This window comes from Trichomonas vaginalis, chromosome I, assembly GCF_026262505.1.
Source record: "Trichomonas vaginalis G3 chromosome I, whole genome shotgun sequence".
NCBI lineage: Eukaryota > Parabasalia > Trichomonadida > Trichomonadidae > Trichomonas > Trichomonas vaginalis.
The window spans coordinates 21,250,514-21,263,879 of record NC_067203.1 but is presented as its reverse complement, the minus strand read 5'-3'; the positions used below and the strand labels follow the sequence as shown (position 1 = coordinate 21,263,879).

At 33.1% G+C, this 13,366-nt stretch overlaps 6 protein-coding genes across 6 annotated transcripts; 2 read left to right on the top strand and 4 right to left on the bottom strand.

Moving 5' to 3' along the window:
* Positions 1–267: 267 nt before the first annotated feature.
* TVAGG3_1024400 (protein kinase-like (PK-like) family) lies at positions 268–1,010 on the top strand (the record flags this gene model as incomplete). The annotated part of the gene is made up of 1 exon (XM_001579040.1): positions 613–921. One exon carries the CDS (start codon positions 613–615, stop codon positions 919–921), a length of 309 nt encoding a protein of 102 aa, XP_001579090.1.
* A 774-nt stretch (positions 1,011–1,784) lies between these two features.
* TVAGG3_1024390 (A-type inclusion protein-related family) lies at positions 1,785–4,214 on the bottom strand (the record flags this gene model as incomplete). Its single annotated transcript, XM_001579039.1, has 1 exon — positions 2,322–4,214. The coding sequence occupies one exon, from the start codon at positions 4,212–4,214 to the stop codon at positions 2,322–2,324; it is 1,893 nt and encodes a 630-aa protein (XP_001579089.1).
* Positions 4,215–4,340: 126 nt separating this feature from the next.
* On the top strand, positions 4,341–5,666 carry TVAGG3_1024380 (glycine-rich protein family; the record flags this gene model as incomplete). Its single annotated transcript, XM_001579038.1, has 1 exon — positions 4,456–5,514. The coding sequence occupies one exon, from the start codon at positions 4,456–4,458 to the stop codon at positions 5,512–5,514; it is 1,059 nt and encodes a 352-aa protein (XP_001579088.1).
* A 297-nt stretch (positions 5,667–5,963) lies between these two features.
* On the bottom strand, positions 5,964–7,079 carry TVAGG3_1024370 (nucleotide-diphospho-sugar transferases family; the record flags this gene model as incomplete). Its single annotated transcript, XM_001579037.1, has 1 exon — positions 5,964–7,079. One exon carries the CDS (start codon positions 7,077–7,079, stop codon positions 5,964–5,966), a length of 1,116 nt encoding a protein of 371 aa, XP_001579087.1.
* A 945-nt stretch (positions 7,080–8,024) lies between these two features.
* On the bottom strand, positions 8,025–9,830 carry TVAGG3_1024360 (choline transmembrane transporter protein; the record flags this gene model as incomplete). Its single annotated transcript, XM_001579036.1, has 1 exon — positions 8,025–9,830. The coding sequence occupies one exon, from the start codon at positions 9,828–9,830 to the stop codon at positions 8,025–8,027; it is 1,806 nt and encodes a 601-aa protein (XP_001579086.1).
* A 1,380-nt stretch (positions 9,831–11,210) lies between these two features.
* Positions 11,211–13,019, bottom strand: TVAGG3_1024350 (choline transmembrane transporter protein; the record flags this gene model as incomplete). The annotated part of the gene is made up of 1 exon (XM_001579035.1): positions 11,211–13,019. The coding sequence occupies one exon, from the start codon at positions 13,017–13,019 to the stop codon at positions 11,211–11,213; it is 1,809 nt and encodes a 602-aa protein (XP_001579085.1).
* Positions 13,020–13,366: the final 347 nt, after the last annotated feature.

Below are 13,366 nucleotides of genomic sequence, written 5' to 3'. Positions count from 1 at the left end.
ATTGTCGATTTCGTAAATTAATCCAAATTGTCTTTTGAGATAAAATATGAGTATATGGATATTGGGATTGACGAAAGGACTGGAATTGTCTATTTTCATTGAAAGATTGGAATTTAAATGTCTCGAATTTAATAAGTTCAAGGTTTTTTAGTACAGATTATAAAGGGGAAATCCTAAACTCATTTTATAATAGTCAAAGTGAAATGATTTGTATCTAGTCAATTTTTTTCTTTTTTTATTTCATTTTTTTTAAATGAGTTCTGGAGGACCAATACCACCTGATCGTTCAAACTTTCTACAAGTTTTGGAAGATGTATTCGGTAAAGATGAATGGCGTCAGTGGAATTTATTTGGCGTTAAGTTAGGAGGTTTTGGAACAGCGTTTTTACTTGAATATAACGGAATAAATTACTGCCTTAAAATTCAGAATTCTTAGAAGAAGCAGATATTTCAAAAAAGTTATATTTTTTCTCAACATGTAGGCTTATTAAGTGTTCTACCAATAAAAATGTTTTAGCATGGATTCTCTATGAGAACATACCAGGCTGTACTTTATACGACTTGATTACGCAAAAAAAATTGCATTCCATTCCAAATTATGATCTTTTCCTAATGAAAGCATTGGTTTCATCGTACATAACCATTGTTACATTCAATGAAAACACAGATTGTATTATTCGCCATCGCGACATCAACCCAAACAACATTATGGTCAATGCGGACGGAGTTGCCTTTATCATTGACTTCGGACAGTCCAAAAAGTATTCAATAGATGGAATTATGGAGAGTACACGAACTAAACTTCGAGGAACAGGTGAATACAGGCCTGGTTTTGCATCCACAACAGATAAAGATGGAAATAAAAAAGTTATTTCTAAAACCAAAAATAATTGTTATAATTTAAATGAAGAAGTAATTTAAAACGATTTTATTTATGATCAAATTTTATATATTTTTTTGGATCAAATCCATTTTAATAGAATTTATATACTATTCATCTATTAGTAAACACTACCGTATATTATTTTTTAAGCTATCTTATTTTTTGAAATTTTATTCAAATCTTTGGTCGCAAGAAGAATTGCATGATAAATAAAAACATTTAATCAAAGTCAATTTTATTTTTCATATTCTGTAAATCGCATTCCATATTTAGAACCAAAAAGTCCCGGGTATTACAAACTCTTAAAAACAGTGTTGGAAGAGGAGGATAACATTGATTTGAATTGGAAACAAATTCTAGAAGAAATAATTATCAACGCAGGTGATGTTTTAAAGGACCCACAACAATTAAGAGAGTTTCAAGAGTTTGCACGTACTTATGATCCATTGGATCCTAGTTTCCATAACAAATCACAAGAATACTTTGAAAAAGCAAAGAAGATGAATTTAATTTTCAACATAATTGAGAAAGTAAATTTGGGAGAAAAGATGGATGCTTTTGCAAAACTAGGTCCAGATTGGAAGTCAAACTCTGCTTTCAATACATATATAAAACAAATAATCACAATGGGAAAAACAAACATTAAATAGTATTAAACATTTAATCTATATGAAATTAATAATTGAGATAACTCTACATGTAAAACTGTGGAAAATGTGATATCTGTATTGGCTGGGTGAAAATCACTCATATATTAATAATAAAATAATGATGTTTACGAATGTATTCGATTCTAGAGAGATAGTATGAGTCATCAATAATATAAAAATTCATGTGTTTAGGTTTTCTAAACTAAATGCAGAGAAAATTCTCATGTTCTGATGCATGTAAAATTTTGATCCGGACATGCATTCTCTAGAAATCATTTCTAAATATAAAGTTTTCTTTTCTATAAAGTGCACTTACCTCCTTCTGACATCTTCTCATGTTATCAGGATGTGACTTAGTATTAATAACAAAAAAGTATGACAGCCACATTAGGTACTATATAAAGTTTTATAATAACTTTTTACAGACCAAAAATATTAACTCTTCACCTTAGAAATCGGAACATAAAGTTTGAATGTAAAAAAAAATAAGAGATTGTCAGGAAGTAATAAGTTGTTCCGAGCGGGAATTTACAAAGTGGGGCGAAACAACGATAGATATCATTTCACCCAAATTTTTAGGGATTTTGGGCGAAACTTTGTGATAGATTTCATTTTTTTTTAAAATGTCGATATTTCTTTCTAAACATAATGTTTTCTTTTCTATAAATCAATACTTTATATTAAAACAATAAAAAAAATATTTAAACATTTGTTTGTTCCTGCTGAATTTCTTCTTTTTCAGCAGATTCTTCTTGTTTTGGTTCTTCTACAACTGGCTGTTCTTTTTCTTACTCTTCTTGTGCTTCTTCTTTATGTTCTTCAACATTTTCTTTTGATTCTTCTTGAATTTGTTCTTTTTCTTCAGTATTTTCTTTTTGTTCTGGTTCTGGCTCATGTTGAACAGTTTCTTCCTCTTGTTTTTGTTCAGGTTCTTCGTTTTGTTTGCTTTCTTCTTCAATTTCATTAATTTCTTCTAATTTTGCGTCTGCAGTTCTTACAACCATCTCCGGATCATCAACTTCTGGCTCAGGATGATTGATTTGAACATTTGCAGCTGCTTGTTCCTGTAATTTCTTGTTTTCTTCTTCTAATTCTGAAATTCTTTCTTTTGCCTTCTTCACAAGCGTATCTTTCTGCTTCAGAATATTCACTGTTGCTTCAAGTGAAGCAATTTTCCTGTTGGCTTCTTCCAATTCCGAAATCAAAGAATTTCCTGAAACCAAAGATTCCAATTTCGTCATTTTCGCTTGCATTTCCGCCATCTTGAGTTCGAGTTCTTGCTTCTGCTTCCTAAGGAGATCGTTGGATTCCTTTAACGCGATATCAGAAAACGCATTATTTGGAGAAAACATGTTTACGAGGGGTCCTGCCTTGCGGAAGTTCAATATTGATAACTGCTGCTCTCTGTCTTCGTTCCTGGAGTTGATTCTGACCTCGCGATCCTTTGTTTGCTGAATTCTCTGCTTCAAAGTCAGAATTTGGTCGTTGAGATCAGCAATGGTCGAATCAGCTTTCTTTTTATCGATCTGGAGGTCGGACAATCTGCTCTGGAGATCGATTTTTTCGCGATTTATCTGATTCAGGCTGTTTTCAAGAGAATTTATACGGTGATCCTTGGCCCTGTTCTCATCACTGTGGTCCTGTGTTAATTTCTTCGTTTGTTCTTCGTTCGAAGTGCGTAATTCAGAAATTTTTCTTCTTAATTCTGAATTTGCAGAGGTAAGTTTAGCATTTTGCTTGCGGAGATTGTCATGTTCAAACTGGGCGATGTTATCCTTGGTAAAATCTTCGAGTTTGCAGTCAAATTGGTGACCATCGAATTTTATGAAAGAAAAATGAAGACAAAGCTCTTGTATGGCGTTCTCAAGTGTTGTATTTATTGCAATGACATCTGACATTTGATTTAATTCTTGATTTTTATGTTCTAAATTTTCATTCAAATTTTTACATGTATTTTGAATTGTTTCGATCTGAGAACGTAAGTCCTTTGATGTGAGTTCGAGTTCTAATATCTTTTTGTTCGATTCAAGTTCTTTTTCTTGAAATTGTTGTTCAATTGTTTCTTTTTCAGCGCAAAGGTTATAAATCTGCTGTTTGAACTCTCTTTGTAACTTTTCATTTTTATTTTCAGCTGTTGCTTTAAGTAATAAGACAGCTTCTTTTGTATTTGTAAATTTATCGTCGTTGCTGTACATTTCTTCCATTTGTTCATGGTAGAATTTCACTCTCCTTTTGAGTGTATTATTTTCGCGAGCTATTTGGTCATATTTCGCACGCATTTGAATATTATTTGTATAAGTTGTTTTGTGAGCTTGAATTGAGTCATAAGCTATCTTCAATGACATTGCTGCTGCATTCCAAAGCTTTCTGTATTGTTCTCCCATTCCTTTATAGTATTTAGAAATCGTTTCGTAAGAATTCAAGTAAATTTCTCTTTGAGCAGCCATATCATCCAGTTTCATGGTGAGAGTAGCCGCATTCTTATAACTTTCAACCAGTTCTTCTATGACTGAATTAAACACAGGTCGAATTTTATATTGAAAAGATGTCATAACAGCGGAACAGAAGGACGAATCACCGCCAATTGTCTGCTTCATTTTCTGCATCTCTAGAAATGACTTCTTGAGGTCGTCATTAAACTGATCCTGGAGAATTTTGTACACAGAAATTGGATCCTCCATTTTTGTTGAAGTTTACAATGTCAAATTTTAATCTTCTATTGACAATAAGCCCATAATAGGCTTTATTTAAGCAAATTTTGTTTAAAATCAATTATTAAATTCATAAATTTAAAAGTAATTCCACATAAAGTTACAAATGACTCAGCAACCTATGTATCTCTTGCGAATTTTGCTTCGCATACTCGAAGTATGAACGCTTAATACAAGAGTAATTGTCTATTTTCTTTGTATTTTATAGATCATGAATCAATATATACAATACAGCCTTGATAGTGCATATGGAACTGAAAATGTCACTAAAAGTCGTTCTTCCTTCCTTTTTGGCTATCCATGCACTGATGCAAATAATTGTACAAATTATGAAGTCAATCTCCAACCTGCAATATACAAAATCGAATGTTGGGGATCATCAGGAAACAACGGAAATGGTGCATACACAAAAGGCTTTATCGAAATAAAGAAATCAACAACAATTTATTTATATATTGGCAGGAATAATGGCCGATATAATAGTGTGCCTCCATATGCCGCAACGTCAAATGGCAAAATTTCAGGAGGATCCACAGATATCAGATTAATTGATGGAGATTTTTATGATTTTGAATCATTAAAGAGCCGCATAATGGTTGCCGCATCAGGAGGATCTTCTGAACGCCTTCAATCAACAAAATCTCATGCAGGAGGATTAACTGCAATTAATTCGACATCATACAAGAGTTCCACAGAGTTTGGCGGAGATATTGCATTTATTTTAAATGGCGCAACTCAAATATCCCCTGGCAATATTTCATATGTTGCATCTGACTATACATCAAATCCAATTCCTGGGCATTTTGGTATTGCAGGGTATATTAATGAAACAAATGATTGGGGTGGTGTTGCAGGTAATGGATATTATGCAGGTTGTTCGGTTAATTATTTGGGCGCTTCGACAGGTGGCTCATCATTTATTTCTGGCCATCCAGGTTGTGATGCGATTTCAAATGATTCATCATCATTCGATAACATTACTCACACAGGACAGCCTGTTCATTATAGTAACCTTAGTTTCTTTGGAACAGAAATGATTGATGGCCTCGGCCAAATTCCTTTACCATGGATTCATAGGCCATTCAAAAACAAAGAGATTTTTTATAACACATCCAACACTGATTATTACGAAACAGGACACCATGGAAATGGTTTCGTTCGCATATCTCTTTTTGATGAAGCAATTGTTCTCACATGTAAAATAAGAAATACTTTCTCTAATCAAAATATCTTATCTTTCCTTGTTTTTATATTAATTTACTCAGAATAAATTATAATGTTTTTATATGCAAAATGACATTACTTTTTCTTTTTATCCTATGAATTTTCTACAAGGATTGACATTTGCTTTGCGAAAGAAGGAGCTGCGGTATAAATCAAAAGGTTAAATCTTGCTTTACGAGGAGTTATTTCATTTTCATTGCTATTTGCACTGCTTGAAAGAAAAAGCATCAACTATTGTCTAATGAAAACATTTTCTCCTGATGCATCTTTTTCATTCATATTTGCACAATGAAATATTTCATCAAAATATACTGTCATATGACAATATCAAAGATCCTGATTGTGCAATATCAAAAAAGAACCTCAATGAATTTATGATAAACATATATCTTTTATTAAACAAGTATAATGCAAGTTCACTACAAAGTAGCAAACTTTATTTATTATATTTATGCATCTTCCTAAACTAAATACCGGTAATTCTAATATATTCCTTCAGCAACCCTGAAGCACGTGTTCATAGTTTCCATAAGGATCTCTATGCCAATCTCCCAGTGGTGGACATAGTTCTTGAATCTTCGCATTTATGAAACAAATTCTATTGTATTGATGAATGCCTCTTGGAGTTCCTCCCGAAGATAGTTGGAAAAGACCATCTTTAGTCATTTCATTCTTGAAGTACCAATATGTTGCAGATATCATAATTTCGCCCTTTAGATCTCTTTTAAATGAAGGTGCAAGCAATCCATCGTAGAACATTAAATTAAGAAGCGGCTGATCAAGTGTTTTCGTTGGATAACTAAACCAATAACTAAGGTTAATATAACTTTCATATAAATCGGCCATTGCTCTCGCTGAGCCGTATAAGCATCCAGCATTCATGATATATTTGCCTTTATATTTTTCATATGAATATTTTGGATCTGTTTCTCGTATCCAACGGTTATTAATCGGGTTGCTCACAAGCATATCATTCTCATACGTTCCATATGAGTTTGTACGAGGGAATGAATCTAAAAATGGGTCCATCTGGAATAATGTATCTTGTAAATCAGTAACAATCACTCTATCAAACAATGCCCTATAGAACTTTAAAAAAGCACCCATAACTATGTGCCTTGTCGTTATTGTTTCACATGATTTATAAGGTCTCAAATATCCAACCGAAATCAGAATTGCACCGCAGTTATCAAGTGCCTTCCTTTCATTTTCATTGAAGGAGGTATATAATTTATTATCTGTAAGTATTATGACACTTGCTTTGCAATTAACTGATCTTAGCGTTCTTACAAAGGTAATATATGATCGAACAGATTTCCCATAACCCATACCTAACACTAGATCTCGTGGGGTACTTGAAGCTCCTGATTTTTGGAAACTAATATTGCATAATTCACATTTGGACCAGTTTGCTTCTCTTATCTTGCTCACCAAATAACTGTAGTCAAGCCAATTTAAATGCTTTACTATTAACTTGAGAACATCGATTTCAGGTAAAGGATTATCGATATAATGTTCTTCCGTAACCATGCACTCAATAGGCAAGTCAAAGCTAATTAAAATTAAATACGAGTATATGAAAGCAACAATAAATACATCATATTCAAACATTTCGCATTGACTTTGACTTGTGCCTAAAAGGGGAAAAAAAACTTCATTGGGAACAAATCTATCGACCAAAATTGTTCTCATTATGCTTGACATATGAAGTATAGTAATAATGTGTATGGACACATAGAATAACTTTCGTGATATATAATGATCTTCTAAAATATCCATATTTTACTTGATAACGCATATGATTTATCGTATTATGAAAAATTAAAAGAAAAATATGGCCCAAGACAAGCAAAATTCGATGTTAAAAAACCAAATTGTTTATTGATTAGACTGCTTTAAGGTATTTTTAGATTTAACACTTACCTCTTTTTCTTTCTACAATTACGTATAAAATATGCACAAATAAGGATTTATTATTAAAAATATTTTTCGAATTGGGTAAATAATTCGTTAGATCTTAGATCTTATTGATCATTTCTTCTTATAATGAGATGACGGTAATAATTGCTGTGTATGATAGTTGGAGTATTATTAAATTGTGTGAAACTTTGATAAGTTTCAAAAACGATTCATAGTATGTTCAAATATTTTAGAATTTAATGATATGCAATGCCATTAACTGTAAACAATGGACATTAAGTGATTGATGAAAATAGATATCAATATTTAAAATCTTCGAGGATTTTTTGATTGTAAGCAATTGTTTTTGACACCTGAATGAAGTTCTCCTTGGTGAATTTCTCCAAACATACCAAGTTTGCATGTCCAGACTATGTTTTTTCATTTTTATGTCAGAAAAACACATATCCCTTGAGTGTTGAAGCGTATTGAAAGTGCTTGGTGATTTAATCTTATAAACAAAATTCGATTTCAAAATTTGGTAATTTAATCTTACTCCAATATGCAATATTGGATATGATTCTCGTTTGTACAGCTTTAATCGAAGAGAATTGGAATTTTGATGAACAAAAATATGAAATTATTAAAATGAATTTTTTACTTCCATAACTCTTTCCAAGTTAATTCATAAAATTCGTTATCAATAACTTTCATTCTGAATGGGCATTCTCCGAAGCATACGAAAAGTGTATCGCAGATTGTGCAGAAGTTACCACAAATGGTTTGAATAATGACGGAGAAGAACATGATGCATTCGATTCCACAAAGTATATTTAAGAATATATCATTTGTGAACCTTCGAGATGTAGCGTAGCCAACAATGAACAATAGAATGTCGAACACAAGAATTGTGTAGGACATGCAATATCTAATAATCACGCCGTCGAAAATAGTTCTAAAAGCATGTGTATTAGCAGCTTCAATGAATCTCTTGCAGCCATCCCAGAATGGAATACCATATAAAGCACAATAGATCAAACCGTAATGAGTGATAATTTCAATGATATACCTTAAGCAGCATAATATGCAAAGAGCAATGCACTTAATACAACCATTGTCAGAATCTTCAGCTGCATCTTCAAGAAGTTCAATGATAGCAACAATCAAACCACCCTTGCATGCTGATCCAAATGATGTTGTTGTTGCGCGCTTTGTGGATTCAAGAGTTGGTGACTTTGGCATGTATTCTGTATCAAGAAGGAAATAATGTGTTCCTGCGACACCTGCAGTAATTAAAACTTCTACGAATTCATTTGTATAATAGAACCAATAAGCGGAGAAAATAACCCAAATGTAAGCTACATAATTCCAACCTATGCAGAAGATTCCAATAATTTCGAATACTACGAAAATTGTAATAACATCTATAATAATTCCTTGTACAATATTGGCGAGGATGAGACCAGGATACTTGAGTGTAACCCTTGTTGCCACTTTAAATACGGAGATAGCAATTGGAAGTTCATTGTAGCAACAGCAGCAGCAAATGGCAGTCAATAATAGGGTAACACCTGCAGGAATCATACAATAAAAGATTTTTGTAATAACTGTGAGAATAACACATACAATTAGTGTCAATATGAATGGTATAACAAAAGCAAGCTTGATGTAAACTGCTGGCAAGAATATTGCGTATAAACCGTGAAGAACATTGAAAAGTAATGCATAACCGATTGCAGAAAATACGCTTTTCTTCATAGCAGTCTGCCAGTCATCGAAACTTCTATATGTGTATGTAGAATTACTATCATCGTCGCCATAAGCAAGTCCTTGTCGGTTATATGCAAATCCTTTTTGGAAATTGCCGGCCTTGACCATACCAACAATACCAAAAATAATGTTGATCAAGAGGACTATAAGGAATATAATAGCGTATGGCAAATCGTTCCATTTCTTCTCATGGGTTGAGTTTTCTCTGTAGTTCTGAGGTTCGAAAGATTCATAACTGTTCCAGTATGTGGTATATTGCGTTTCTTCGTATGTAACTGCATACCATGTACTTTGATTTGGTTCTGGCTTGATTTCTCTTCCATCTGCTGTCACCATTGCTGGTTGCGGAATATAGAATTCGCCGTTGTATGGCTGTTGCTGGTATTGTGGGAATTCTTGATAGTGCTGCTCATAATGATATGTTTCTGGATTGTAATCTCTTGGAATGTAATCTTCCATACGATAATTTGGTGGTGGTGTCCATCCTGGTGGTGGTGGAGGTACCCAACCAGGCGGAGGTGGTGGTGGAGGTGCCTGAGCCATACCTCCAGGTGGCGGCGGTGCATATCCTTGAATTTGAGGATACTCTTGTGGTTGTGAATTTTGCTGATTCTGTGGTTGTGTGTAAGGACTTGATGGATGGTTTTCTTCTTTAGGATTGGAGTCACTATCTTCTTGATACGGAGATGTCATTATGAGTTTTTACTTTTTACTTTTATAATACTTGACAAATAATTCTGAACTAATTGAAATAATATAAGCATGTTATAAGGTATAAATCAAATTTAACTAAAATTAAAGCTCTTGCGACTTTCAATTTGAGAACTAAACCGCCGAAGCTAATTTTAAATTTTCAGTTGATTTAAGTTATCGATTCATATAGTTAATGAAAAGTGCATATATCATCCAAAAAATATTAATAAAATGACTCCTTGACAATAAAAAAAGCTCAAATCGATAAGACATTATAAAATCCAGAGAAATTCACTAGAAAAATCTCTTGCGACTTTCATTTTGAGAACTAAACCGTTAACTCCGATTTTAATTTTTTTAGTGATTTCAGTTATCGCATTCATTACCAAATGCAAAATGCATATACAATCCCAAAAATTTTATAAATAATGGCAAAGATAATTGAAAAAATGCCACAGTAACGATAAAAAGGTCCAAATTTACAAGACATTATGAAATAGAGAGAGTTTAACTAAAAATAATTTCTTGCGACTTTCAAATTGAGTACTAAACCATCAAATCTAATTTTAAATTTTTCCATGATTATCGTATCCATATTTAATGCAAAATACATATATCATCACAAAAATTTCATAAAATGACTCAGTAACAATAAAATGGCCAAATCTATAAGATATTATGAAATAAAGTGGATGTTAATCTTATAAACATGCTGATAGGAAATATTAGAAATGATTCTCATTTATATACAGATTTCATTAGTGTTTTTTACAAAAATAGTTTTGTAAAGTTGTAATGTGTCAGATTTCAATTTTTTTGACAACGTAAAGATATTTTTTAGTGAGGGTTAAATCAAACTCTGGGGGAAGATCATTGGAACTCTAGAGAAATATAATATAGTTCCAATTATATAAGATTTCTGGATTGAGTCCAAATAATTATTATTTTGAAAATGAATAACTTGGGTACAAGCTATAATTAATAGAAAATTAAAAGATTCATAGTTCCTAATCGATAAATGGGAATACTAGAGCTCCTGATGAGGCAGAATGACTGCCTCCATCTTCTGATCATCAGCCGTCCAATGGAAAATGGTCTCTGTTGATACAGATTCAGGAGTTCAATAGCCGCATCTCGTAGGGTTGGGAGCTCTGGAGCTCTTGGAAAGCAGAGTGATTAAATTTTTGAAAGACCCAAGTCCCCTCTAACTATGGGGGATGCCAAAAACAACTTTCAAAAATGGTAGCAAATTAGCCGCAAAGTTTTGTTACCATCCTGATTTAATAAATGAAAATTTAGATTTTTTATCTCGATTTTAAAGGAAATCAGAGTTATGATGAATAAAAATATGAGGTTATTAAAAATAAACTTAATTTTTTACTACCATATCTCTTTCCAAGTTAATTCGTAAAATTCGTTATCAATAACTTTCATTCTGAATGGGCACTCTCCGAAACATACGAAAAGTGTATCACAAATTGTGCAGAAGTTACCACAAATGATTTCAATAACGAGGGAGAAGAACAATAGGCATTCGAGACCACACATCAAACTTAAGAACATATAATCTGAGAAACTGATGGCAGTTGCGAAACCAACGATGAACAAAAGAATTGCAAACACAAGAATTGTGTAGCTCATGCAATATCTAATGAGTACGCCATCAAGAAGAGTTCTGAAGGCATGTGTTTTAGTTGCTTCAATGAATCTCTTGCAACCATCCCAGTATGGAATACCATATAAAGCGCAATAGATCAAACCGTAATGAGTGATAATTTCAACGATTGATCTTAAGCAGCACAAAATGCAAAGAGCAATGCACCTAAGACAACCGCCATCGGTGTTTTCAGCTAAATATTCAAGAAGTTCAATGATAGCAACAATCAAACCACCCTTGCATGCTGATCCAAATGATGTTGTTGTTGCGCGCTTTGTGGATTCAAGTGTTGGTGACTTTGGCATGTATTCTGTATCAAGAAGGAAATAATGTGTTCCTGCGACACCTGCAGTAATTAAAATTTCCACGAATTTATTTGTATAAGTGAACCAATAAGCGGAGAAAATAACCCAAATGTAAGCTACGAAATTCCAACCTGCACAGAAGGTTCCAATAATTTCACACACCATGAAAATTATATAAGCAGCTGTAATGATTCCCTGTACAACGTTGGCGAGAATGAGACCAGGATACTTGAGTGTAACCTTTATTGCCTGCTTGAAAATAGAGATTGCAAGTGGAAGTAAACTGTGGAAACAGTAGCAGCAACAAAGAGTAAATATTAGATCAATGCCTGCAGGAATCATGCAATACCAAATCTTTGTAATAATTGTGAGAATAACACATACAATTAGTGTCAATATGAATGGTATAACAAATGAAAACTTGATGTAAACTGATGGTAAGAATATCGCGTATAAACCGTGAAGAACATTGAAAAGCAATGCATAGCCAATTGCAGAAAATAGGCCTTTCTTCATAGCAGTCCCAAAATCATCGAGAACAGCATTGGCGTAGGAGTAGGGGTCATCATCAGTGCTGGAAGCAAGTGCTTTTTTGTTCAAAGAAGGTCCTTGGTAATCTGAAATCTTCGTCATACCAATAATACCAAGAATAATGTTGATCAAAAATACAATAAGGAATATAATGGCAAATGGCCAATCATTCCATTTCTTCTCATGTGTTGAGTTTTCTCTGTAGTTCTTAGGTTCGAATGATTCATAGCTGTTCCAATATGCGGTATATTTTGTCTCTTCAAATGTGACTGTATACCATGTACTTTGATCTGGTTCTGGCTTGATTTCTCTTCCATCTGGTAGTACCATTACTGGTTGTTGAATAACATTTGAGCCAATTAATGGTTGTTGTTGATATTGTGGGAATTCTTGATAGTGCTGCTCATAATGATATGTTTCTGGATTGTAATCTCTTGGAATGTAATCTTCCATACGATAATTTGGTGGTGGTGTCCATCCTGGTGGTGGTGGAGGTACCCAACCAGGCGGAGGTGGTGGTGGAGGTGCCTGAGCCATACCTCCAGGTGGCTGAGGTACATATCCTTGAATTTGAGGGTAACATTGCAATTGTGGATTTTGCTGCACTTGTGGTTGGATGAAAGGAATTACTGGCTGAACTTCTGGACTATTTCCTTGGGGAACGGCAGCACTATCATCTTGATAAGGAGCTGTCATTCGTGATTTTTGATTTATATTTTTTCTGAATCAATTGAATTTAATATATGTATGATTTAGGATGTAAATCAAATTTAAGTTAAATTATATTTAACGCGACTCCCAATTTGATTAGAAAACCGTTATATCCAATTTCAATTTTTTCTTGATTTCAGTCATCATATAGATTATTTAATGAAAATGACACTTGCCACATCAAAATGACGAAAATTTTCACGCGACTCAAACAAATCAACGTACAAAACAATTTCTTAGCCCATTTTCTAACAAAATTTAATAAAACAATCGTAAGTTTATAGAAATTCAGATCAATTAAAGTCAAATAACTTAAATTGAAGCAATTTTTA